The 25,565-nt window shown below is 37.1% G+C and overlaps 1 protein-coding gene across 6 annotated transcripts in view; it reads left to right on the top strand.

The window, feature by feature from the left end:
* EYA3 (EYA transcriptional coactivator and phosphatase 3) overlaps nucleotides 1-25,565 on the top strand; it is a 104,012-nt gene that overhangs the window by 13,809 nt on the left and 64,638 nt on the right. For 3 of the 6 annotated variants that reach the window (XM_082614538.1, XM_082614542.1, XM_082614536.1), the window contains one exon: nucleotides 22,424-22,524. In XM_082614538.1, the coding sequence (XP_082470664.1) occupies nucleotides 22,492-22,524 (33 nt within the window). In that variant the 5' untranslated portion in view covers nucleotides 22,424-22,491. Of the gene's footprint in view, nucleotides 1-18,920; nucleotides 19,003-21,699; nucleotides 21,737-22,423; nucleotides 22,525-25,565 lie in introns of all 6 variants that reach the window. The other 3 variants (XM_082614539.1, XM_082614537.1, XM_082614540.1) reach the window with 2 other exon arrangements.

Here is a 25,565-nt window from a genome sequence, read left to right as displayed (position 1 = left end):
GTCTTTTGTCTCCCTAGGTAGGTTTATTCTTAGGTATTTTATTCTTTTGGCTGCAGTGGTAAATGGGAGTGTTTCCTTAATTTCTCTTTCAGATTTTTCATCATTAGTGTATAGGAATGCAAGAGATTTCTGTGCATTAATTTTGTATCCTGCAACTTTACCAAATTCATTGATAAGCTCTAGTAGTTTTCTGGTGGCATCTTTAGGATTCTCTATGTATAGTATCATGTCATCTGCAAACAGTGACAAGTTTACTTCTTCTTTTCCAATTTGTATTCCTTTTATTTCTTTTTCTCTGATTTCCATGGCTAGGACTTCCGAAACTATGTTGAATAATAGTGGTGAGAGTGGATGTCCTTGTCTTGTTCCTGATCCTAGAGGAAATGCTTTCAGTGTTGCACCATTGAGAATGTTGTGTGCTGTGTTTGTTGTATACAGCCTTTATTATGTTGAGGTAGTTCCCCTCTAGGCCCACTTTCTGGAGAGTTTTTATCATAAATGGGTGTTGAATTTTGTCAAAAACTTTTCCTGCATCTGTTGAGATGATCATATGGTTTTTGTTCTTCAATTTGTTAATGTGGTGTATCACATTGATTAATTCACGTATACTGAAGAATGCTTGCGTCCCTGGGATAAATCCCACTTGATCACGGTGTATGATCCTTTTAATGTGTTGTTGGACTCTGCTAGTATGTTGTTGCGGATTTTTGCATCTATATTCATAAGTGATATTGGTCTGTAATTTTCTTTTTTTGTAGTATCTTTGTCTGGTTTTGGTATCAGGGTGATGGTGGCCTCATAGAATGAGTTTGGGAGTGTTCCTTCCTCTGCAATTTTTTGGAAGAGTTTGAGAAGGATGGGTGTTAGGTCTTCTCTAAATGTTCGATAGAATTCACCTGTGAAGGCATCTGGTCCTGGACTTTTGTTTGTTGGAAAATTTTAAATCACAGTTTCAATTTCATTACTTGTGATTGGTCTGATCACATTTTCTGATTCTTCCTGGTTCAGTCTTGCAAGGTTATACCTTTCTAAGAACTTGTGCATTTCTTCCAGGTTGTCCATTTTATTGGCACAGAGTTGCTTGTAGTAGTCTCTTAGGATGCTTTGTATTTCTGTGGTGTCCATTATAACTTCTCCTTTTTCATTTCTAATTTTATTGATTTGAGTCCTCTCCCTCTTTTTCTTGATGAGTCTGGCAAAAGGTTTATCAGTTTTGTTTATCTTCTCTAAAACCCAGCTTTTAGTTTTATTGATCTTTGCTATTGTTTTCTTTGTTTCTATTTCATTTATTTCTGCTCTGACCTTTTTGATTTCTTTCCTTCTACTAACTTTGGGTTTTGTTTGTTCTTCTTTCTCTAGTTCCTTTAGGTGTAAAGTTAGATTGTTTATTTGAGATTTTTCTTGTTTCTTGAGGTAGGCTTCTATTGCTATAAACTTCCCCCCTTTGAACTGCTTTTGCTGCATCCCATAGGTTATGGATTGTTGTATTTTCATCGTAATTTGTCCCTAGGTATTTTTTGATTTCCTCTTTGATTTCTTCCGTGATCTCTTGGTTATTTACTAACGTATGGTTTAGCCTCCATGTGTTTATGTTTTTTACGTTTTTTTTTTGCTATAATTGATTTCTAATCTCATAGCGTTGTGGTCAGAAAAGATGCTTGATATGATTTCAATTTTGTTAAATTTACCGAGGCTTGATTTGTGATGCAAGATGTGATCTATCCTGGAGAATGTTCCGTGCGCACTTGAGAAGAAAGTGTAATCTGCTGTTTTCGGATGGAAGGTCCTATAGATATCAGTTATACCTATCACGTCTCTTGTGTCATTTAAAGCTTGTGTTTCCTTATTAATTTTCTGTCTGGATAATCTGTCCATTGGTGTAAGTGAGGTGTTAACGTCCCTCATTATTATTGTGTTACTGTCGATTTCCTCTTTTATAGCTGTTAGCAGTTGCCTTATGAATTGAGGTGCTCCTGCGTTGGGTGCATATATATTTATAATTGTTGTATCTTATTCTTGGATTGATCTGTTGATCATTATGTAGTGTCGTTCCTTGTCTCTTGTAACATTCTTTATTTTAAAGTCTATTTTATCTGATATGAGTATTGCTACTCCAGCTTTCTTTTGATTTCCATTTGTACGGAGTGTCTTTTTCCATCCCCGCACTTTCAGTCTGTATGTGTCCCTAGGTCTGAAGTGGGTTTCTTGTAGACAGCATATATATGGGTCTTGTTTTTGTATCCATTCAGCAAGCCTGTGTCTTTTGGTTGGAGCATTTAATCTATTCCCGTTTAAGGTAATTATCAATATGTATGTCCCTATGACCATTTTCTTAATTGTTTTGGGTTTGTTTTTGTAGGTCCTTTTCTTCTCTTGTGTTTCCCACTTAGAGAAGTTCCTTTAGCATTTGTTGTAGAGCTGGTTTGGTGGTGCTGAATTCTCTTAGCTTTTGCTTGTCTGTAAAGCTTTTGATTTCTCTGTCGAATCTGAATGAGATCCTTGCTGGGTAGAGTAATCTTGGTTGTAGGTTCCTTCCTTTCATCACTTTAAATATATCCTGCCACTCCCTTTTGGCTTGTAGAGTTTCTGCTGAGAAATCAGCTGTTAACTTATGGGAGTTCCCTTGTATGTTATTTGTCGTTTTTCCCTTGCTGCTTTCAGTAATTTTTTTTGTCTTTAATTTTTGTCAATTTGATTACTCTGTGCATCGGCGTGTTTCTCCTTGGATTTACCCTGCCTGGGACTCTCTGTGCTTCCTGGACTTGGGTGGCTATTTCCTTTCCCATGTTAGGGAAGTTTTTTGAATGTAATCTCTTCAAATATTTTCTTGGGTCTTTTCTCTCCTCCTTCTGGGACCCCTATAGTGTGAATGTTGTTGCGTTTAATGTTGTGCCAGAGGTCTCTTAGGCTGTCTTCATTTCTTTTCATTCTTTTTTCTTTATTCTGTTCTGCTGCAGTGAATTCCACCATTCTGTCTTCCAGGTCACTTATCCGTTCTTCTGCCTCAGTTATTCTGCTATTGATTCCTTCTAGTGTATTTTTCATTCCAGTTATTGTATTGTTCATCTCTGTTTGTTTGCTCTTTAATTCTTCCTGGTGTTTGTTCTTTAATTCTTCTAGGTCTTTGTTAAATGTTTCTTCCATCTTCTCGATCTTTGCCTCCATTCTTTTTCCGAGGTGTCCTGGATCATCTTGAATGTCATTATTCTGAATTCTTATTCTGGAAGGTTGCCTATCTCCACTTTATTTAGTTGTTTTTTTGAGGTTTTATCTTGTTCCTTCATCTGGTACATGGTCCTCTGCCTTTTCATTTTGTCTGTCTTTCTGCGAATGTGGTTTTCCTTCCACAGGCTGCAGAATTGTAGTTCTTCTTGCTCCTGCTCTCTGCCCCCTTGTGGATGAGGCTATCTGAGAGTTTTGTGCAAGCTTCCTGATGGGAGGGAGTCCTTCCTTTGTTTTATTTTCCAAAGTATTATTACTTTGGGGACTTCCCTGGTGGTTCACTGGTTAAGACTTCGCCTTCCAATTCAGGGGGTGTAGGTTCGGTCCCTGGTCAGGGAGTTAAGATCCCATGTGCCTTGCAGCCAAAAAACCAAAACATAAAACAGAAACAATATTGCAACAAACTCAATAAAAGACTTTAAAAGTGGTCCACATCAAGAAAAAAGATCTAAAAAGAAAAGTATTATTACTTTGTTAAATTGTATTACCTTATGTATTTGTTTATCTTCCTTTTGGAATATAAGTTCCTTGAGGCTGGGAACTTTGTGTTCATCACTGAATTCCCAGTATCTAAACTAGTGCCTGGCACGTAGTAGACACTCAATAAATATTCTGTAAGTGAATGAATGAATTTGGAGATTAGAGAAAGAAGCAAGCACAGCCTGAAGCAACTATAGACTTCCACCCAAAAGCAGCGGAAGCAAAAAGCAAAGTGAGTAGCTAACTAACTAACAAAGTGTTTCTCCCCCAGATAAAGCTATGATAGCTACTCTCTAAAGTTAGAGTCCTGACATGGGAGACTAGAGATATCCCTGGTAATTTATGTTATGTTCAGAAGAGGAAGGAATTCATATCCAGAAAGCAGGTGACCTGCAGACACTGCCCAACTGCATATTTCACCCCTCTTCCATAGTTATTAGAAGTGGATATATATAACTAGAACCTGCATATAATAATATACAAACAAAGATTCTCACCCACTCTGAGGATACACTGTTTAGTTGAAATTCCTGGGGCTTCCCTGGTGGCGCAGTGGTTAAGAATCTGCTTGCCAATGCAGGGGACATGGGTTCAAGCCCTGGTCCAGGAAGATCCCAGATGCCGTAGAGCAACTAAGCCTGTGCACCACAACTACTGAGCCTGTGCTCTAGAGCCCATGAGCCACAACTACTGAAGCCCACGTGCCACAGCTACTGAAGGCTGCACGCCTTGAGCCCATGCTGTGCAACAAGAGAAGCCACCACAATGAGAACCCTGCACACTGCAACGAAGAGTAGCCCCCACTCGCCGCCACTAGAGAGAGCCTGCATGCAGCAATGAAGAACCAACGCAGCCAAAAAGAAATAAATAAATTTATTTTTAAAAAAAAGAAAAGAAATTCCTGACTACAGATATGAACTACTAACCTAGACTTATCAGCCATTTAAGAAGAATTAATTCTATGCAAGAGAGGTACGAAATGCTTCCAACACTAAAGAAAATAGTGAATAGTATAAACTGAAGGAGATTTTAAAGATAAGCATCATTAGTAATTTCATAGGAAATGAAAAAGGAAATGTAAATATTGAAATTTTAAGAATCAGAAAGTATGAATAGCAAATTAATAAGTATAAAGATTGAGCTGAATTGAAATGCAAAGGATGTCAACAATAACAGCAGAGTAAGAACCTCTGAAAATTCTCCTTCATAAAAGCAGTGAGAATACTGGCAAAAATAGTCAGAATCAACTCTTTCAGGACTCTGAAAATTAACTACAGGCTTGCAGCAATCTGAACATTTATTCAAGAAAAATGGCTGAATCTCAGCAAAAACAGTGAACTTTGTATGGCATTTTAGCTTGCATTGTTCCCATTCTCCTCTCCAGCTCCATAGTAGCCTTTGGAAACCAGCAGCCCCCAGTCATGGTGAAAACTAGCAACCTGGAAGCCACCGGAAGGGGCAGAACAAGATTGGAGCTCCTTCACAGCCCTGTTCCCAGAAAATTGTCATTATTTGACCTGTCTGGAGGTTCCTTGAAAGACCTCATTCTCAAGACTATATTTGAACTGACTGGAGCTCACCCTGTACAAATAGCCTTTCCCCTCTCAGGGTGTTCATTTAAAACAATTAGAGGCAGTTACTGAACATCGTAAATTCAGTACTGGAAAACGGATTCAACAGTACATTAAAATAATATTCTACAACGCCAGAGTTTCATTTCTGAACCAAATGCATAGGTGGTTCAATATTAGGAAATCTAGTAATATGCTATATTAATAGTCAAGAGAAAAACCAGATGGTCATTTTTTTGGCTGCCAAAAAAGCACTTGACCAGTGTCATGCTTAGTAGTAGTATGCTAGATGTATTTTTATTATTGTGAGGAACAAGAAAAGGATGCCCAACAATTAGGACTGTTACTTAATATTATAGTGGAGGTGTAAGCCAATATCATTAGGTAAGAAGAAGAAATAAAGAAGTTAATATTGGGGAAAGAGGAGCTATTTTTATGCAGCTGGGGAAAATATATACGTGAAACTCAAGGATCAACCATCTTACTATTCTCATTGTTAGAAACAATAAGAGACTTTGGTAACTTGGGAGTTTACAAAATTAATGTACCAATATCAACAACTATCCTATATATAAAAAATAATTTCTTTAGAAATGAAAAATATAACAAACGAAAAGATAAAATGCCAACATAAACGTAGAGGATCTGCTAAGAGACATTTAAAAAAAAAGATTAAGTAACTGGAAATACATATTGTGTTATTAGATAGGAGAACACATATTGTCAACTCATCATTTCCCCCTAAATTAATTTATGTGTTTAATGCAATTTAAATTAAAATATCATTTTTTTAAAAAACTTTGATAACATTACCCTGAAGTTTGTTTGGAAAGCGTATACTTTTCTTTTAGTGATTAAGTTTAATTTGTGTATAGTCCTTTTTGAGTTGCATTCAGAGGAGATTCCAGAGTTTGAGATTGCTGGCCTCTGTAGATTTGATCCCTTCATTTTAGACCAACCAGAAAATAATAGCCTCTGGGAAAATTGTTTCAATTAAGAGTCTTTATCAAGAAAAAGAGTAAGTTCCTAAAATTTACTCTTCTTGTTTACTTTGTTGCTTGAAGTTAGCATTAACAGCTTTTATTGGTTAAATTAATGAAGCCTTTATATTTTTACTCTGTCTGATACATACATTTTAGTGTTTAGTTAAATGGCATTTTCAACACTGACATAAATTTTTGAAAGCAGCCAAAACACACTAATTATGATTTATTTCAGAATATGTCTTAAAACACCTGACATATTCTACCCTCTATTTTATTTTAGTGTTTTCTGGTTTCAGATATTCTATGAATATTTTATGTTGAGAAAGAAATCTAGGGCTCTATTCAAGAAAAAGAAAAAAGGAAGCTCCAAAGAAAGAAGTATATGCCCCTTCCAAAAAGAGGTATTTGCTTAGTTAGAAAAGTCATGTTTTTCTAATGACAAAAATTTCTGATTATCCAGTATCATTCTATAATCTGTTTATTAATGTTCTTAATACAGTGCTTAGCACAGTGTTACAAAATTTTAAGTTAAATGTTTAGTAAATGCTTTTATGAGGAAGCATACTACTCTATAGATATCATGAAATGACTTCATGAAAGAAATACAAAATAGGAACTTAAGTCAATCAAAATAGAAAAATATGAGCTTCAATCTTGAGGCATAGTGTGCCTAAGAAAGTTATTCAAGACCAACTGGAAAGGAGGACTTGTATATCTTTCAGGTTTAGCTCTAGCAGTATTTTCTTTGCCCCAAGCAGAACACATCAAATAGTCCAGTACAGTGATTGTATGCTGATTTTAAATGCTATCGTACAGATACTAATACTTGTTTGTTCTCAAGGCATTAGATGGATCACTAAGGCGTCTCAAGATCCATGAAACACCTGGGACCACCAGTTTTACTATGTTACCTGGAAATTTCTTCAACTATAAATTTAGGATTTGACCCAGAGTGAAAGCAGGAAAATGCTAATTTTGTAGTATGACATTTCTGTTAGGCAAACTGTCCAATTATTTGGAAAGCTTTTTATTCTTCTTAATGTTTGGAAGCATTTTTGCAACTGTATGTATCATCATGTTCTGTTGTCTTATTTACATACTTTTCTTCATTTCCTACCTTTGTTTTCAGCTTATGTGTTTCATTCAGTGGCCAAATGGCCAAGAAACCCAAGCTGAGAGGTAATAGCAAAAACGAATGAAAACCAAAATAAACTTCTTTACAAATAGTATTAGTTTCCTGTGGGTGCCATAATAAATTGCCACAAATTTGGAGGCTTAAAACAACAGAAATTTATCCTCTCACAGTTCTGGAGGCCAGAGGTCTAAAATCATGGTGTTGGCAGGGTTGCACTCCCTCCATAGGCTCTAGGGGTAGAATCCGTTTCTTGCCTATTCCAGCTTCTAGTGACTGCTGGCATTCTTTGGCCATATCACTCCAGTCTCTGCCTCCGTATTTATATCGCCTTCTCCTCAGTGTATGTGTGTGGATGTTAAATTTCTCTCTGCCTTTCTCTTAAGATGGCATTTATGGCCTACCCAGATAATCTGGGATAATCTCATCTCAGAATCCTTAAATACATCTGCAAAGACTCTTTATTCCAAATAAGGTAACATTTATGGGTTCTGGGGATTAGGATGTGGACCCATCTTTGGCCAGAAATGTTTCATGATAGCTGTGTATATTTGTGTCTGGGGAAGGTGATTTCATACTTGATCTCTCTCTCTCCCCACCCTCCCTCCTTCACTCCCTCCCTCCCTCTTTTCCTTCCTTCCTTCCCTCCTTCCTTTCTCAGCCTATTAAGGGACAGAAACTTAAGGTCTCCTAACTCCTCACCTCTAAGTAAGTAGTGCATGTGTTGTGATCCCTTGTTATGTATGTGATACTAAGATTTGATTTAAAGCATATCAGTCCTTTCTTTTATTTGAAGGGAACTTTTCACTTAACACAGACTTCAAAATCATGTTCTTCAAATCAGTTAATAAAACCTTGTAAAGAATTAAAGACTTAGGCATTCCTGGTGAGAAATGAGAAGAGTGAAGATTTGAATTTTTTGTGCCTCTAAATATATTGAAGGTTCTTAATGAACTGGTTTAAAGTAGATATTTAGAGGAATCAAGAGCCTAGAAATTGTACTTGGTTGAACAAATATTTATTGATTGCCTGCTATGTGCGCTCAGATACTAAAAAGAAGGCGGTCTCTGCCATTGTGGAATTTAGGATCAAGATTCCACAGGAATCTTAGGACCAAAGGAAAATTAGTAGTTTTGACAGAATTGTTAACTGCCAGATTTACAGAACACAGTAGGGGTCAGAGAAGTAGTTTTGAAGAATTATTAATTATTAATTAATAATGAAGCAGGGAACTCTTTCACTAATAACTTTGAGGTTTTGGTAGGTTAGGAGATATTTTGTTTTTCCAAAACCATGATACTCATCTCTGACTAGAAATGGTAAAATAATTTATTTTTATATCCCGTATAATTAAAATTACCTGTTTGATTAACAATAGATTGAAGTTTGTGTCTTGTAAATTAAAGACTTATGGCTATAAAGAGAAATCAAATTGTTATTTTTGCTAGATTGTACAAGAAATTAAAAAGTAGCTTAAAAAAAGAATCTTTTTAGGATTTTTAGGCAGTCCTTAAAGTACCAGTTAACAGTAGTGAAAAAGAAGTTTTGAGTTTATAAATTTAAAACATTTAAAAACTTTTAAGAGTATGACCGTGAGGTCAAACTAATGTAACAGAATAGTTTGAGATTTAATGAAAGAAAAGGGATAAATAGCTTAAGTTCATATTAGGAATGTAATTTTAAAAGGGAGGGTTGTGTGCTCAATTCTATCTATCTATCTATCTATCTATCTATATTTTTGGCTGCGTTGGGTCTTCATTGCTGCACGTGGGCTTTCTCTAGTTGTGGCAAGTGGGGCCTACTCTGTTGTGGTGTGTGGGCTTCTCATTGTGGTGGCTTCTCTTGTTGCGGAGTTCGGGCTCTAGGCATGCGGGCTTCAGTAGTTGTGGCACGTTGGTTCAGTAGTTGTGGCTGTGGGCTCTACAGCTCAGGATCAGTAGTTGTAGTGCACGAGCCTAGCTGCTCTGCCGTATGTGGGATCTTCCTGGACCAGGGCTCGAAACCATGTCCCCTGCATTGGCAGGTGGATTCTTAACTGCTGCACCAATAGGGAAGCCCTGCTTTTGATTTTTATTAAACTATTTAAGGTATTATTATTATGCTGTAATTAATGTAAAATCTTACTTTTTTTTCCTCTTTTAAATGAGCTTGTGTTGAAATAGGTTGCAGTTTCATTTAATATAGAATATAGAATTACAGCTTAGGTAAATCATTCTCCACATGTTGGTTGTTTCTAATTTTTCATTACTGTGAACAAGAAACTTACTCAGTTTTTAAAATAGAGTTAGCTTTTTATTCCTGTATTTAATTTTGGGGGGAAAATCCAAGAAAAATTATTCAGGCCATGGGCAATTTTATGACCTCTTTTATACTCTAACCAGAGACAGTCTGAATATACGTACAATTTTATAGCAGTGCCTGAATATTTATTTTCTTCTTATGGCCCACATAACTTTAGGTTTTATTGTTTAGATTTATTTTTGGTAATTTAATAAGTGTGAAGTGGTATCTTAAAAATATTAAAATTTATTCAGTTAGTAGTGAGAATCTTTTTTCCAAAGTGCTGATTTGATCTTGGTTGTTACTTAAACTGTTTGTATCCTTTCATGGATGTGTATGTTAGTCATCATTTGCCACATAACAGATGAGCAGTAAATGTTGAACTGGTTGGGTTTATTTTATTTTTTATTTTTAAAATTTATTTTTATTTTATTTATTTATTTTTGGCTGTGTTGGGTCTTTGTTGTTGCACGCAGGTTTTCTCTAGTTGTGGCGAGCGGGGGCTACTCTTCGTTGTGGTGTGTGGGCTTTTTCATTGCAGTGGCTTCTCTTGTTGCGGAGCACGGGCTCTAGGCTCATGGGCTTCGGTAGTTGCAGCACACGGGCTCAGTAGTTGTGGCTCATGGGCTTAGTTGCTCCGTGGCATGTGGGATCTTCCTGGACCAGGGCTCGAACCTGTGTCCCCTGCATTGGCAGACAGATTCCTTTTTTTTTTAATTAATTAATTTTTATTTTCAGCTGCGTTGGGTCTTCGTTGCTGTGTGTGGGCTTTCTCTAGTTGCGGCAAGTGGGGGCTACTCTTTGTTGCGGTGTGTGGGCTTCTCATTGAAGTGGCTTCTCTTGTTGTGGAGGATAGACTCTGGTCACACAGGCTTCAGTAGTTGTGGTTTGCGGGCTCTAGAGCGCAGGCTTAGTAGTTGTGGCACACGGGGTTAGTTGCTCTATGGCATGTGGGATCTTCCCGGAGCAGGGCTCGAATCCGTGTCCCCTGCATTGGCAGGCAGATTCTTAACCACTGTGCCACCAGGGAAGTCCGGCAGACGGATTCTTAACCATTGCGCCACCAAGGAAGCCCTGGTTGGGTTTATATTGTAGACATTACGCTTTATCTGTCACAATTATTGCAGGCATTGCTTCCATTTGTCATATCCTTTTAATCTTAGATTTGTTATTTTTTCACTGCATGAAAGTATGTTTAACATAACCAAATCTGTCAATTTGTTGCTATGCTTTCCTTCATTGTCCCAAATTTTATCTCTTTCCCACAGATGCAACAAATATGCTCTTCTGTTTTCTCCAAAATTATTTGAAAGCTTATTGTTTTTTCATATATTTAGAATTACTCATAGTGTATGGTGTGGATATGTTTTTCTCCACATTGATATTCGGTTTTTCTGACATTTTTTTTTTTTTTTTTTTTTTTGGCGGTACGCGGGCCTCTCACTGTTGTGGCCTCTCCCGTTGCAGAGCACAGGGTCTGGATGCGCAGGCTCAGCGGCCATGGCTCACGGGCCCAGCCGCTCTGCGGCATGTGGGATCTTCCCAGACTGGGGCACGAACCTGTGTCCCCTGCATCGGCAGGCAGACTCTCAACCACTGCACCATCAGGGAAGCCCAATAGATCCTCTTTAGAAGAGATCAGTTATTGTTGAATAATAATACTTGAAGTAGTTTTCTTCAAGCCACCTAGAAGAGGGTATTTTGCTCTTTATTTTTATTCTTCAAGGCATACATATAATTATATTTGAGGACACCATGGTCAACATTTGCTAATTACCTACTTCTTTTATATCCTAAAGTAATTCACATATTAATAAAAATCATAAGTGATGATATACCACTTTTTTTTTTTTTTTTTGCGGTACGCGGGCCTCTCACTGCTGTGGCCTCTCCCGTTGTGGAGCACAGGCTCCGGACGCACAGGCTCAGCGGCCATGGCTCACGGGCCCAGCCGCTCTGCGGCATGCAGGATCTTCCCGGACCAGGGCACGAACCCGTGTCCCCTGCATCGGCAGGCAGACTCTCAACCACTGCGCCACCAGGGAAGCCCTATACCACTTTTTTGATGTAGCACTTCTTCAGGCTACTGTTGTTTATAATTATTGTTGAGATATATTTAATTTTGGGAAACATGCTGTTCATTTTCCCCGGGGAAACTTCTGTAGCCTTTTCTGTGGTGTGCTCTAAAAATACATATAAGGCTTTGGAAGGGGTAGTAAATAGACTTCTAAAATACAGTGTAGTCAATGGTCAAATTTATGAGCTACCTGTTTTCTACTTACAGCTGTATAAAAGATATTCAGTTAACCCCTGAATATCTCTGTACACACTTTGCCATATGCAAATTCCCCTTCTAGGACCTATAATGAGACTGTTCTGCTCTATTTTGACACTTCTCGTGATGTTGTAATTAAGAGTGATGTATACTTTGTTTTCATTGAAAACAATTTGACCTTTATTCTGTGTTTTAAAATATAAATATGTATATACACAGTATATATATATATATTTCCCCTTCCTGTACTTAAGAGCTATAATAACATATTGAAGTAATCTAAGTTCTTGCTTGTGGCCATTTATAATTACAGGGTAAATAGTATGTTGAAGTTGGTACAAAACAGAAATTTTGAGGTAGGAATCTAATGAGAATTTTGAAATAAAATATTTGTTACTAGTTATTTCCCTTCTAATTTTTAAGTATTAAAAATAAAAATTATGGGGCTTCCCTGGTGGCGCAGTGGTTGAGAGTCTGCCTGCCAATGCAGGGGACACGGGTTCGTGCCCTGGTCCGGGAAGATCCCACATGCCGTGGAGCGGCCAGGCCCGTGAGCCATGGCTGCTGAGCCTGCACGTCCGGAGCCTGTGCTCCGCAACAGGGGAGGCCACAACAGTGAGAGGCCTGCGTACCGCAAAAAAAATAAAAATAAAAAAATAAAAATTATGACTGTCATATTACAAAAGAATCCTGCTTTATGAGCATGTGTAATCACAATGTTTAAAATTATGTGATCTTTTCAAACAAACCAAAATTCCTATTTTTTCGTTGTTAGTATTTGCAGGTAGGGAAATGTGCAGTTTTAGGAAATACTATTTCTGTTCTCAGGTACAGGTTTTCCCAGATTTCTGCCCATGAAGGCATGTGGATACTGATAAATTCTCTCCAAAAAAGGTGGTAAAACCGCTGTATTTAGAAGCCAACAGTAAGAATTGAAACTAGAAAATTATGAAAAGACGTTACTATCCAAATGCCTTGAAGGTACTTAAAACAAAAAATTAACTCAGAGTATGTTATGTTATTTCATTGGCTGTTTGACTAAGTTAAAATTATATTCATTTACGGGCTTCCCTGGTGGCGCAGTGGTTGAGAGTCCGCCTGCCGATGCAGGGGACATGGGTTCGTGCCCCAGTCCGGGAGGATCCCGCATGCCGTGGAGTGGCTGGGCCCATGAGCCATGGCCGCTGAGCCTGTGCATCCGGAGTCTGTGCTCCACAACGGGAGAGGCCACAACGGTGAGAGAGGCCTGTGTACTACAAAAAAGAAAAAGAAAAAAAAATTATATTCATGTACACTACATTAAGTATCCACTTTCCACTTCTATGTCAAGCCATTATATTATTGGATATTTCAAAAGATGAATCTCATTGAATGTAGAATAATGTCAGGTTATATATATATATTTTTTGAATTTTATTTTATTTTAATTTTTTATACAGCAGGTTCTTCTTATTAGTTATCTATTTGATTATTAGTGTATATATGTCAATCCCAATCTCCTAATTCATCCCACCACCACTGCCCCCCTCACCCCACCCCGCTTTCCCCCTTGGTGTCCATACGTTTGTTCTCTACATCTGTGTGTCTATTTCTGCCTTGCAAACCAGTTCATCTGTACCATTTTTCTAGATTCTACATATATGCGTTAAGATATGATATTTGTTTTTCTCTTACTGACTTCACTCTATATGACAGTCTCTAGATCCATCCACATCTTTACAAATGACCCAATTTCGTTCTTTTTTATGTCTGAGTAATGTTCCATTGTATATATGTACCACATCTTCTTAATCTATTTATCTGTCATTGGGCATTTAGGTTGCTTCCATGTCCTGGCAATTGTAAATAGTGCTGCAATGAACATTGTGGTGCATGACTCTTTTTGAATTATGGTTTTCTCTGGGTGTATGCCCAGTAGTGGGATTGCTGAGTCATATGGTAACCCTATTTTTAATTTTTTAAGAAACCTCCATACTGTTCTCCATAGTGGCTGTATCAATTTACATTCCCACCAACAGTGCAAGAGGGTTCCCTTTTCTCCACAGCCTCTCCAGCATTTATTGTTTGTAGATTTTTTGATGATGGCCGTTCTGACCGGTGTGAGGTGATATACCTCATTGTAGTTTTGATTTGCATTTCTCTAATGATTAGTGATGTTGAGCAGCTTTTCATGTGCCTCTTGGCCATCTGTATGTCTTCTTTGGAGAAATGGCTATTTAGGTCTTCTGCCCATTTTTGGATTGGGTTGTTTTTTTTAATATTGAGCTGCAGGAGCTGTTTATATATTTTGGAGATTAATCCTTTGTCTGTTGATTCATTTGCAAATATTTTCTCCCATTCTGAGGGTTGTCTTTTCATCCTGTTTATAGTTTCTGTTGCTGTGCAAAAGCTTTTAAATTTCATTAGGTCCCATTTGTTTATTTTTGTTTTTATTTCTGTTACTCTAGGAGGTGGATCAAAAAAGATCTTGCTGTGATTTATGTCAAAGAGTGTTCTTCCTATGTTTTCCTCTAAGAGTTTTGTAGTGTCCGGTCTTTCATTTAGGTCTGTAATCCATTTTGAGTTTATTTTTGTGTATGGTGTTAGGGAGTGTTCTAATTTCATTCTTTTACATGTAGCTGTCCCAGTGGTTTTCCCAGCACCACTTATTGAAGAGACTGTCTTTTCTCCATTGTATATCCTTGCCTCCTTTGTCATAGATTAGTTGACCATAGGTGCATGGGTTTATCTCTGGGCTTTCTATCCTGTTCCATTGGTCTATATTTCTGTTTTTGTGCAAGTACCATATTGTCTTGATTACTATAGCTTTGTAGTGTAGTCTGAATTCAGGGAGTCTGATTCCTCCAGCTCCATTTTTTTCCCTCTAGATTGCTTTGGCTATTTGGGGTCTTTTGTGTCTCCATACAAATTTTAAGATTTCTTTGTTCTAGTTCTGTAAAAAATGCCATTGGTAATTTGATAGGGATTGCATTGAATCTGTAGATTGCTTTGGGTAATACAGTCATTTTCACAATATTGATTCTTCCAATCCAAGAACATGGTATATCTCTCCATCTTGTTTCTGTCATCCTTGATTTCTTTCATCAGTCTCTTATAGTTTTCTGAGTACAGGTCTTTTACCTCCTTAGGTAGGTTTATTCCTAGGTATTTTATTCTTTTTGTTGCAGTGGTGAATGGGATTGTTACCTTGATTTCTCTTTCTGATCTTTCATTGTTAGTGTATAGGAATGCAAGAAATTTCTGTGCATTAGTTTTGTGTCCTGCTACTTTACCAAATTCATTGATGAGCTCTAGTAGTTTTCTGGTGGTATCTTTAGGAGTCTCTATGTATAGTATCGTGTCATCTGCAAACAGTGACAGTTTTACTTCTTCTTTTCCAATTTGTATTCCTTTTATTTCTTTTTTTTCTCTGATAGCCATGGCTAGGACTTCCAAAACTATGTTGAATAATAGTGGTGAGAGTGGACATCCTTGTCTTGTTCCTGATCTTAGAGGAAATGCTTTCATTTTTTCACAATTGAGAATGATGTTTGCTGTGGGTTTGTCGTATATGGCCTTTATTATGTTGAGGTAGGTTCCCTCTATGCCCACTTTCTGGAGAGTTTTTATCATAAATGGGTGTTGAATTTTGTCAAAAGCTTTTTCAGCATCTGTTCAGATGATCATATGGATTTTATTCCTTAATTTGTTAATATACTGTATCACATTGATTTGCGTATATTGAAGGATCCTTGCATCCCTGGGATAAATCCCACTTGATCATGGTGTATGATCCTCTTACTGTGTTCTTGGACTGTTTGCTACTATTTTGTTGAGGATTCTTGCATCTATATTCATGAGTGATATTGGTCTGTAATTTTCTTTTTTTGTAGTATCTTTGTCTGGTTTTGATATCAGGATGATGTTGGCCGCATAGAATGAGTTTGGGAGTGTTCCTTCCTCTGCACTTTTTTGGAAGAATTTGAGAAGGTGTGGTGCTAGCTCATCTCTAAATGTTTGATAGTATTCACCTGTGAAGCCCTCTGGTCTTCCAACAAACATTTGTTTGTTGGAAGATTTTTTATTTTATTTATTTATTTTTTGCGGTACACAGGCCTCTCACTGTTGTGGCCTCTCCCGTTGTGGAGCACAGGCTCTGGACGTGCAGGCTCAGTGGCCATGGCTCACGGGCCTAGCCGCTCCACAGCATGTGGGATCTTCCCGGACTGGGGCACGAACCCGTGTCCCCTGCATTGGCAGGCAGACTCTCAACCACTGCGCCACCAGGGAAGCCCTGTTGGAAGATTTTTAATCACAGTTCCCATTTCATTACTTGTGATTGGTCTGTTCATATTTTCTGTTTCTTCCTGGTTCAGTCTTGGAAGGTTATACCTTTCTAAGAATTTGTGCATTTCTTCCAAGTTGTCCATTTTATTGGCATAGAGTTGCTTGTAGTAGTCTCTTAGGATGCTTTGTATTCTGCGGTGTGTGTTGTAGCTTCTCCTTTTTCGTTTCTAATTTTATTGATTTGAGTCCTCTCCCTCTTTTTCTTGATGAGTCTGGCTAATGGTTTATCAATTTTGTGTTTCTTCTCAAACAACCAGCTTTTAGTTTTATTGATCTTTGCTTTTGTTTTCTTTGTTTCTATTTCATTTATTTCTGCTCTGATCTTTATGATTTCTTTCCTTCTGCTAACTTTGGGTTTTGTTTCTTCTTCTTTCTCTAGTTCCTTTAGGTGTAAAGTTAGATTGTTTGTTTGAGATTTTCCTTCTTTCTTGTAGTAGGCTTGTATTGCTATAAACTTCCCTCTTAGAACTGCTTTTGCTGCATCCCATAGGTTTTGGATTGTCATGTTTTCATTGTCATTTGTCTCTAGGTATCTTTTGGGTTTCCTCTTTGATTTCTTCAGTGATCTCTTGGTTTTAGTAACTTATTGTTTAGCCTCCATGTGTTTGTGTTTTTTACGTTTTTTTCCTGTGATTGATTTCTAATCTCATAGCGTTGTGGTCGGAAAAGATGCTTGATATGATTTCCTTTTTCTTAAATTTACCTAGGCTTGATTTGTGACCCAAGATGTGATCTATCCTGGAGAATGTTCTGTACGCACTTGAGAAGAAAGAGTAATCTGCTGTTTTTGGATGGAATGTCCTATAAATATCAATTAAATCTATCTGGTCTATTGTGTCATTTAAAGCTTGTGTTTCCTTAATAATTTTCTGTCTGGATGATCTGTCCATTGGTGTAAGTGAGGTGTTAACGTCCCCCATTATTATTGTGTTACTGTCGATTTCCTCTTTTATAGCTGTTAGCAGTTGCCTTATGTATTGAGGTGCTCCTGTGTTGGGTGCATATATATTTGTAATTGTTATATCTTCTTCTTGGGTTGATCCATTGATCATTACATAGTGTCCTTCCTTGTCTCCTGTAACATTCTTTATTTTAAAGTCTATTCTATCTGATATGAGTATTGCTACTCCAGCCTTCTTTTGATTTCCATTTGCATGGAATATCTTTTTCCATCCCCTCACTTTCAGTCTGTATGTGTCCCTAGGTCTGAAGTGGGTCTCTTGTAGACAGCATATATATGGGCCTTGTTTTTGTATCCATTCAGCAAGCCTGTGTCTTTTGGTTTGAGCATTTAATCCATTCACTTTTAAAGTAATTATCGATATGTATGTTCCTAGTACCGTTTTCTTAATAATTTTGGGTTTATTTTTGTTTTGTTTTGTGTTTCCCACTTAGAGAAGTTCCTTTAGCATTTGTTGTAGAGCTGGTTTGGTGGTGCTGAATTCTCTTAGCTTTTGCTTGTCTGTAAAGCTTTTGATTTCTCTGTCGAATCTGAATGAGATCCTTGCTGGGTAGAGTAATCTTGGTTGTAGGTTCCTCCCTTTCATCACTTTAAATATATCCTGCCACTCCCTTCTGACTTGTAGAGTTTCTGCTGAGAAATCAGCTGTTAACCTTATGGGCGTTCCCTTGTATGTTATTTGTCGTTTTTCCCTTGCTGCTTTCAATAATTTTTCCTTGTCTTTAATTTTTGTCAGTTTGATAACTATGTGCCTCAGTGTGTTTCTCCTTGGGTTTACCCTTCCTGGGACTCTCTGCACTTCCTGCACTTGGGTGGCCATTTCCTTTACCATGTTAGGGAAGTTTTTGACTGTAATCTCTTCAGATATTTTCTCAGGTCCTTTCTCCCTCTCTTCTCCTTCTGGGACCCCTATAATGCGAATGTTGTTGCACTTAATGTTGTCCTAGAGGTCTGTTAGGCTGTCTTCATTTCTTTTCATTCGTTTTTCTTTATTCTGTTCTGCTACAGTGAATTCCACCATTCTGTCTTCCTGGTCACTTATCCGTTCTTCTGCCTCAGTTATTCTACTATTGATTCCTTCTAGTGTATTTTTCATTTCAGTTGTTGTATTGTTCATCTCTGTTTGTTTGTTTTTTAATCCTTCTAGGTATTTGTTCTTTAATTGTTCTTGGTCTTTGTTAAACATTTCTTGCATCTTCTTGATCTTTGCCTCCATTCTTTTTCTGAGGTCCTGGATTATCTTCACTGTCATTATTCTGAATTCTTATTCTGGAAGGTTGCCTATCTCCACTTCATTTAGTTGTTTTTCTGGGGTTTTATCTTGTTCGTTCATTTGGTACATGGTCCTCTGCCTTTTCACTTTGTCTATCTTTCTGTGAGTGCAGTTTTCATTCCACAGGCTGCAGGATTGTAGTTCTTCTGCTGCTGTCTGCTCTCTGGTGGATGAGGCTACCTACAAGGCTTTGCAAGCTTCCTGATGTGAGAGACGGGTGATGGGTAGAGCTGGGTGTTGTTCTGGTGGGCAGAGCTGAGTAAAACTTTAATCTGCTTGTTTGCTGATGGGTTGGGCTGAGTTCCCTCCCTGTTGGTTGTTTGGCCTGAGCCGACCCAGCACTGGAGCCTATAGGCCCTTTGGTGGGGCTAATGTTGGACTCCGGGAGCGCTCACACCAATGAGTACTTCCCAGATCTTCTGCTGCCAGTGTCCTTGTCCCCGCGGTGAGCCACAGCCACCCCCCGCCTCTGTAGGAGATCCTCCAACAGTAGCAGGTAGGTCTGGTTCAGCCTCCTATGGGGTCACTGCTCCTTCCCCTGGGTCCTGATGCACACACTACTTTGTGTGTGCCCTCCAAGAGTGCAGTCTCTGTTTCTCCCAGTCCTGTCGAAATTCTGCAATCAAATCCCGCTAGCCTTCAAAGTCTGATTTTGTGGGAATTCCTCCTCCTGGTGCCGGACCCCCAGGTTGGGAAGCCTGACGTGGGGCTCAGAACCTTCACTCCAGTTGGTGGACTTCTGTGGTATAAGTGTTCTCCAGTCTGTGAGTTACCCACCCAGTAGTTATGGGATTTGATTTTATTGTGATTGTGCCCCTCCTAACGTCTCATTACGGCTTCTCCTTTATCTTTGGATGTGGATACCTTTTTTGGTGAGTTCCAGTGTCTTCCTGTTGATGATTGTTGAGCAGTTAGTTGTGATTGTGGTGCTCTCGCAAGAGGGTGTATGCGCATGTCTTTCTATTCCACCATCTTGAGCCATTCTCAATGTCAGGTTATATTAATGGTAAGAAAATACCAAAATACACAATTAAACTCTAGAACTAGTACACGAAGTGAGAAAACTAAGGTTTGTATGGTATTTCTGTACCTTTTTTTATTATCCAGTACTGGAGCACCTTGTCTGTGTTATATAACACTTTCATCTGGTGGTTAGTAAATGTGACTTTCGATTGTAAGCATGTGCCACTTGTAGAAAATGGTGTAAGATCTTAATATTAAAAGTTTTATTATCACATTGATAAATGCTAGAAGCATGATAAATACTTGCGTTCTTTTATCTAGTATATTTCAGGTGTTTGACATTACAAAATACTGGAAGGAAGGAAGAATCCTATATTGATGGAAAGTAGTATCTTAGATGCATGTTGTAATGGAATTACATAATTTATAGTCATTATTAATATATTTTATATACAAGTGTACCAGAATGTATGCTTACAAACTTCACATATATCACATGTTGCCAGTAGAGTCCCAGAAATTCTGTAATAAATCATATGCATCCTTTGTAGGTTGCTTTTTGTGTTTTAAAATTATCAAAATTATTGGTGGTCATTGATTAATTACTTGATTTTTTTAAGGTTTTTTCCCCAAATGTAGAAATTATCTGTGACCCTTTTCTTTCCCTATATTGAAAAATGAAGAAGATAAAGGTGATTTTTAAGATGGAAACAACAGAAGGTGCTTATTTTCAAAGAAGAAGAAATAGAGGTAGAAAAGAATGTCTTCCAAGCTTTTCCCTTAAAGAAGGTTTTCTTTCAACTTATAGAATTTATCTGAAGAAAAATAGGAAGCTGTTCCCTTTGTTATAAAATCACTGTAATATTACCATATTCCTAAGAAACAAAATTCAAGATTTTAACATTTTGTTTTTTATGGCTTGAGAATTTATTTCCCCACCATTAAGAGTAGTATTTCTTACCTTTTAAAACCCATGACCCCTTTTGATCTATAAAAAAATCTGTGTTCTCCTTTAACATTGTTCATATTTTTAAAATAAATTCATTTCTGTGTTTAAAACAAAAATTAAATTAAAGGACATGTTATTAGTACCTTTTTTTTCTTTTTTTTTTAACACATTTTTTCTTACCTTCTTCTTGTTTAGGCGTAGATTTATAACCCTTCCGCCATGAGAAAGAATATCCCTTCCTTCTCCTTTGCTGAGAATCTACTAATTAGAGATTGCAGTCATTACAATTACGGCTTTCAACTGAGTAAAACATGGGATATTATCACTTTTTGTTTAGTTGAGATCTGGTCACACAGAAATTTAACAAATGAGGTATTAAAGGCATTACATTTCTCTAATGATATTACCCTAGTTTGCTCTTTCTTTTGGGATGAAATCATATATGTATTAAATACATGATGTACATTGACACTGTTAAAATCCCATAAAGATAAGACATTTCATTTTAAAACTAAAACAGATATAAGCTGGTAAAACAAAAAAAACAGTTCATCTTTCACAATTGTGAATCAGTTTCACGTCACAGTGGTTGTGCTCTTGTGAGTAGAACAAAACAAATGCAGGGAAGATAGCTCCTGTGAGCTTTAGTTATTGCCTGCTGTAATTCTGCAGTACTAGTTATCTACGTCATGTAGTATGAAAACTTAGCTTTTGAGGCTCTGTGTATGAGTTACACGTGAGTGCATTGAGCATCAAGTTCTTCTGACCTTTAAATTTTTTTTTCTTTTGACATTCTAGATCAGGGCAGGGAGGAAAGCTGTGTCAGAGTTGGACAGTTTTGCGTCTGATTGTGTCCCTTATACGTGTTTTCTCTCCTTTTCCCATTTTAGAGTGTGACTCTAAAATAAAGTGTGTTGTATTACACCAGAATAGAGCAGTATTAGTGGAGTGGTGGTAAATTGGTATAAGTGAAGTTTTTCATTTCCCTTTTAATTCATTACTTCTGCAATACGATTCTATACTTGCTTAAGCTTTGTCTGTTAAGTTGGTTACAGTGGTTGGTAAAAATAAGTGAAAACAGGTGTGACCTTAATTAAAGGCATAAACAATCACATCTGTTTTGGAGAAGTGCTACTTTCATTTTTGTTAAATAGAAATGGAGTTTATAGTTTTTATAATTATTTAGTTTTCTAACATCTTTCTGTCTCACTCGGCAGCAGGGCACAATAAGGTGTTCTTACCAGTAAATGTGGGGCTTAGCGTCCTATTTCTCTTTTTTAGTTTGAAAACCAGGACAGGAAGAGCAGAGTCTGAGAAGGTAAAGATTTTGCTTAAATAATTGACTAGGCAATACATGTAGTGGAGCTCGTTATTTCAGGATAAATTGGGTCCTAGCTCTACATGATTATTTTCCTTAATTCTAAAATTCAGTGTTTCACTTTACTTATTTATTTGCATTATTAAAATAGATCCAGAAGAATTGAGTTTTCCTTTAAGCTGATTACATATATAGTTGGTTGCGAAAGTATTTATTTGATATTCCAGTTTGCCCTATTTAAAGTGATTGTGTGTGTTAACAGTTATGTAAATGTTCCCCATTAAAGCAGGTTAGATGTTATCATAACTTCTTGACTGGCTAAGCTAGTTTTTATCATTTTTTAATGTAACCCTAATTCTAAAAAAAGTTGTGTTTTAGTTAATTGCACATGGCTTGTTATAAAGTGTTAAATGCATTGGGCACTATAGTAACCATGTTTTAAGTACAGCAGAAGTGGCTCCACGTGTTGGCTTTTGCAAGGAATTATAAAAGGTATTGTGTAAACCTATCCTGACTTGATGCAGCATGTCCATTTTGAAAAGCCACGTGCAGATTTGAGATTTTGAGATTGGAGCTCACGTAGAAAGATTGAGGTAGCAAAATATTTTAAAAATTATTCTCTGATGGCCTCAATGATAATGCTTTAAGAGTACATAAAGCTTTGAATCCCCCCTCTTTTTTAAACAGACTGTGAAGACTGCTGAGAGACACTTGCAGTCCAGTCACATAAGTGTAATAAAGAAATATTGGTCCTCATGGAAGAAGAGCAAGATTTACCAGAGCAACCAGTGAGTATTTCCTTTAACAATTTAAAGTTGATTGTAGAAAAGCTAATCTTAAGAGATTTTAAATATTATTCAGTTGTACTACAGATTCTAAATCAGAAATAAAATTAAGGAAAGGACTCCTTAATACTTTCCTTCTAAGAAAACAATGTTCTGTGTTCCTAAATTCATATTTTGCTAACTTAATGCCAAGGACTTGCTTAGAAAATTCAGCATTACAAAATAAATATTGTCTTTAGAAACGTCATTTAAAAAAAACAATGGCTACTCTTACAGTTTTTAGAAAATAGGACATCTATTTACCAAACAGTATATATACCATTTCTGCCAGAAAATCTAGTTTTATCATTACCTAAATTTCCCTGACTAAATTTTTTTTAAAGTAGTAGTAGTAGTTGAAGAAAGTATAATTTGACCACTAGCTAATTCTTAAAAATAGATAAGACCCTTGAGAATAGGTTGAATTCTTAATTTCTTTTAAATATTTAACATAAATAAATAAAATCATTTTAAATGTCCCCAAGTGATACAGATTTATTGCCTTGCCATGGCTTTTTTGTTTTTGTTTTTTCCTAAGTGTTCTTTGACCCTTAGCATTTAAAAAAGGAAGATAATAGTAATCATTCTATTAAGATACTTATGTGTTAAAGAATCTTTTCCTTTTGGCTTGACCTTCTTTTTCTGAAATTAGATAAATACTGATTCAATTTGCTCTCCTGAATCAGCCTCTTGCATTTTATATTAAGAGAGAATATAGAGTGGTACATGTTTACCTCCCTATGAAAATCCAACCTGAAAAACTTTGAATTTTGAAAGCAGATAATAGCATATGTTTTTCATGTTCTAGATGTATTCTTTACATCAGTGATATATTTTTAATATTTTACTTTATGTTGAGACATACTGGTGCATACTGGTAATTCTTTTGCTATTAGTCTTTTAGCCCCTCACTTAAGTATAAAACTAGGAAGACATAAGCAGTTGGTAAAAGGACCTTTTGAAACATTTAAAATGTCATCCTATATGCCTGGTGGAACATTAATAATCAGGGAAATGATAGGGTTAAAAATCATCCTCAGCGGTGTATCTAAGATATACATTATAATAGCTGAATTAGAGACACTAAATGTACCAAAGAAGATTCTGTCATTGAGTTTTTAATATAGTAAGACAAAGGCTTAGTCATAGTTTCAAAAGATTTATGTAAGTGTTGACATACTGTTGAAATGAGTATTGTTGTTAGTCACTCCTTACCTATTTAAGGTAATGAGAATTGTGAAGCTGACCTGCTGGTGAGTCATTTTTTCCTCTCTGCTTCATTTGCTTGCTCTTCTGTTCAGTATCTATAATATGATGTGCAAAATCTGATTGTTACTTCAGAGAGAGGTAAGAAATTAAAGTGCTTTAAAAACAAATTTTCTGGGAATTCCCTGGTAGTCCAGTGATTAGGACTCTGTGCTTCCACTGCCAGGGGCCTGGGTTCAATCCCTGGTTGGGAACTGAGATCCCACAAGCCACATGACGTGGCCAAAAAATTTAAAAAAAAAATTTTTTTTAAATACTAAAAAAAAATTTTTTTTTAAACCCACAAATTTTCTGCTGACTATAAATGGTGGTTGTCATGGGGCATCTTTTTTTTTTTTAATTGATTTGTACCTGGGTCTTAATTTATAAAGGTGATTGAGTGACTACATGAAGAGGTCAGTGCCATTGAAAAAAAAGAAGAAAAAAAAAAAGTTTGGACTTCCCTGGTGGCACACTGGTTAAGAATCCACCTGCCAATGCAGGGGACACGGGTTCGAGCCCTGGCCCGAGAAGCTCCCACGTGCTGCGGAGCAACTAAGCCCGTGTGCCACAACTACTGAGTCTGTGTGCTACAACTCCTGAAGCCTGGGAGCCTAGAGCCTGTGCTCTGCTACAAGAGAAGCCACTACAATGAGAAGCCCGTGCACCACAATGAAGAGTAGCCCCTGCTCGCTGCAACTAGAGAAAGCCCATGCGCAACAACAAAGATGCAACGCAGCCAAATAAATAAATAAATTTATTTTTTTTTAAAGTTTCATGTTACAGTTCTCTTAGAGATGAGAGACGTAGCAGACCACACAGGGTCACGGGGGTAAGCACCAGTGTCATTCAGGAGGCAGAGATGCATAGGGGAATTCTAAGAGAATGCATAGGCTACAGCCTTAATTGAGGTTTCCACAGGCAAGGTGAAGCAATGTAACGTTGGGTAATTGTTTATTTAGGATTAGCTAGTTTGAATAATTCCAGAGGGTTTTGGGGTATAGAAGCTATCACTAGGTATCTGGCACTGGGTTGATTTTACAGCAGGGGAATATAGTTCAGAGTATGGTTCAGAATATAGGCTCTAGATTGCAGGGGAGATGTAAGCAACTTTGGCTCTTAGTTCGGCCCTGTGATTAGTGGGTGCTGAACAGACAAATATAGAATCTAAGAAAATATAGAGCATTTATTAACTGTTAAAAATAATTAGAATAAGAAGAGTAAATGTCAGATGTTGAGGAGTAAAGCTAATTTTCACAGGCTGTAGTAGAAATCTAAAACTTGAGTGGAAAGAATGGTCCTGTCCCAAGTTGATGATGATAAAGCCATGATTTAAAAAAAATTATTTTATTGAGTTATAGTTTATGAGGTATATACAACGTTATGTTCGTTTCTGGTATACAGCAAAGTGATTCAGTTATACGTATATATAATAATTTGCATCTTCTGATCCCAGACTCCCAATCCATCCCTCCCCAACTCCCCTCCCCCTTGGCAGCCACAAGTCTGTTCTCTATGTCTGAGTCTGTTTCTGTTTTATAGATAAGTTCAGTTGCATCATGTTTTAGATTCCACATATAAGTGATATCATATGGCATTTGTCTTTTCCAACTTACTTCACTTAGTGTGGTATCTCTAGGTCCATCCATGTTGCTGCAAATGGCATTATTTCATTCTTTTTTATGGCTGAGTAGTATTCCATTATATACACACACACAAACACACACACACACACACCCCATACCTTCTTTATCCGTTCA

This window comes from Mesoplodon mirus, assembly GCF_964341445.2.
Source record: "Mesoplodon mirus genome assembly, chromosome: 3".
Lineage (NCBI taxonomy): Eukaryota > Metazoa > Chordata > Mammalia > Artiodactyla > Ziphiidae > Mesoplodon > Mesoplodon mirus.
This window is presented reverse-complemented; position numbering and strand designations above follow the sequence as displayed.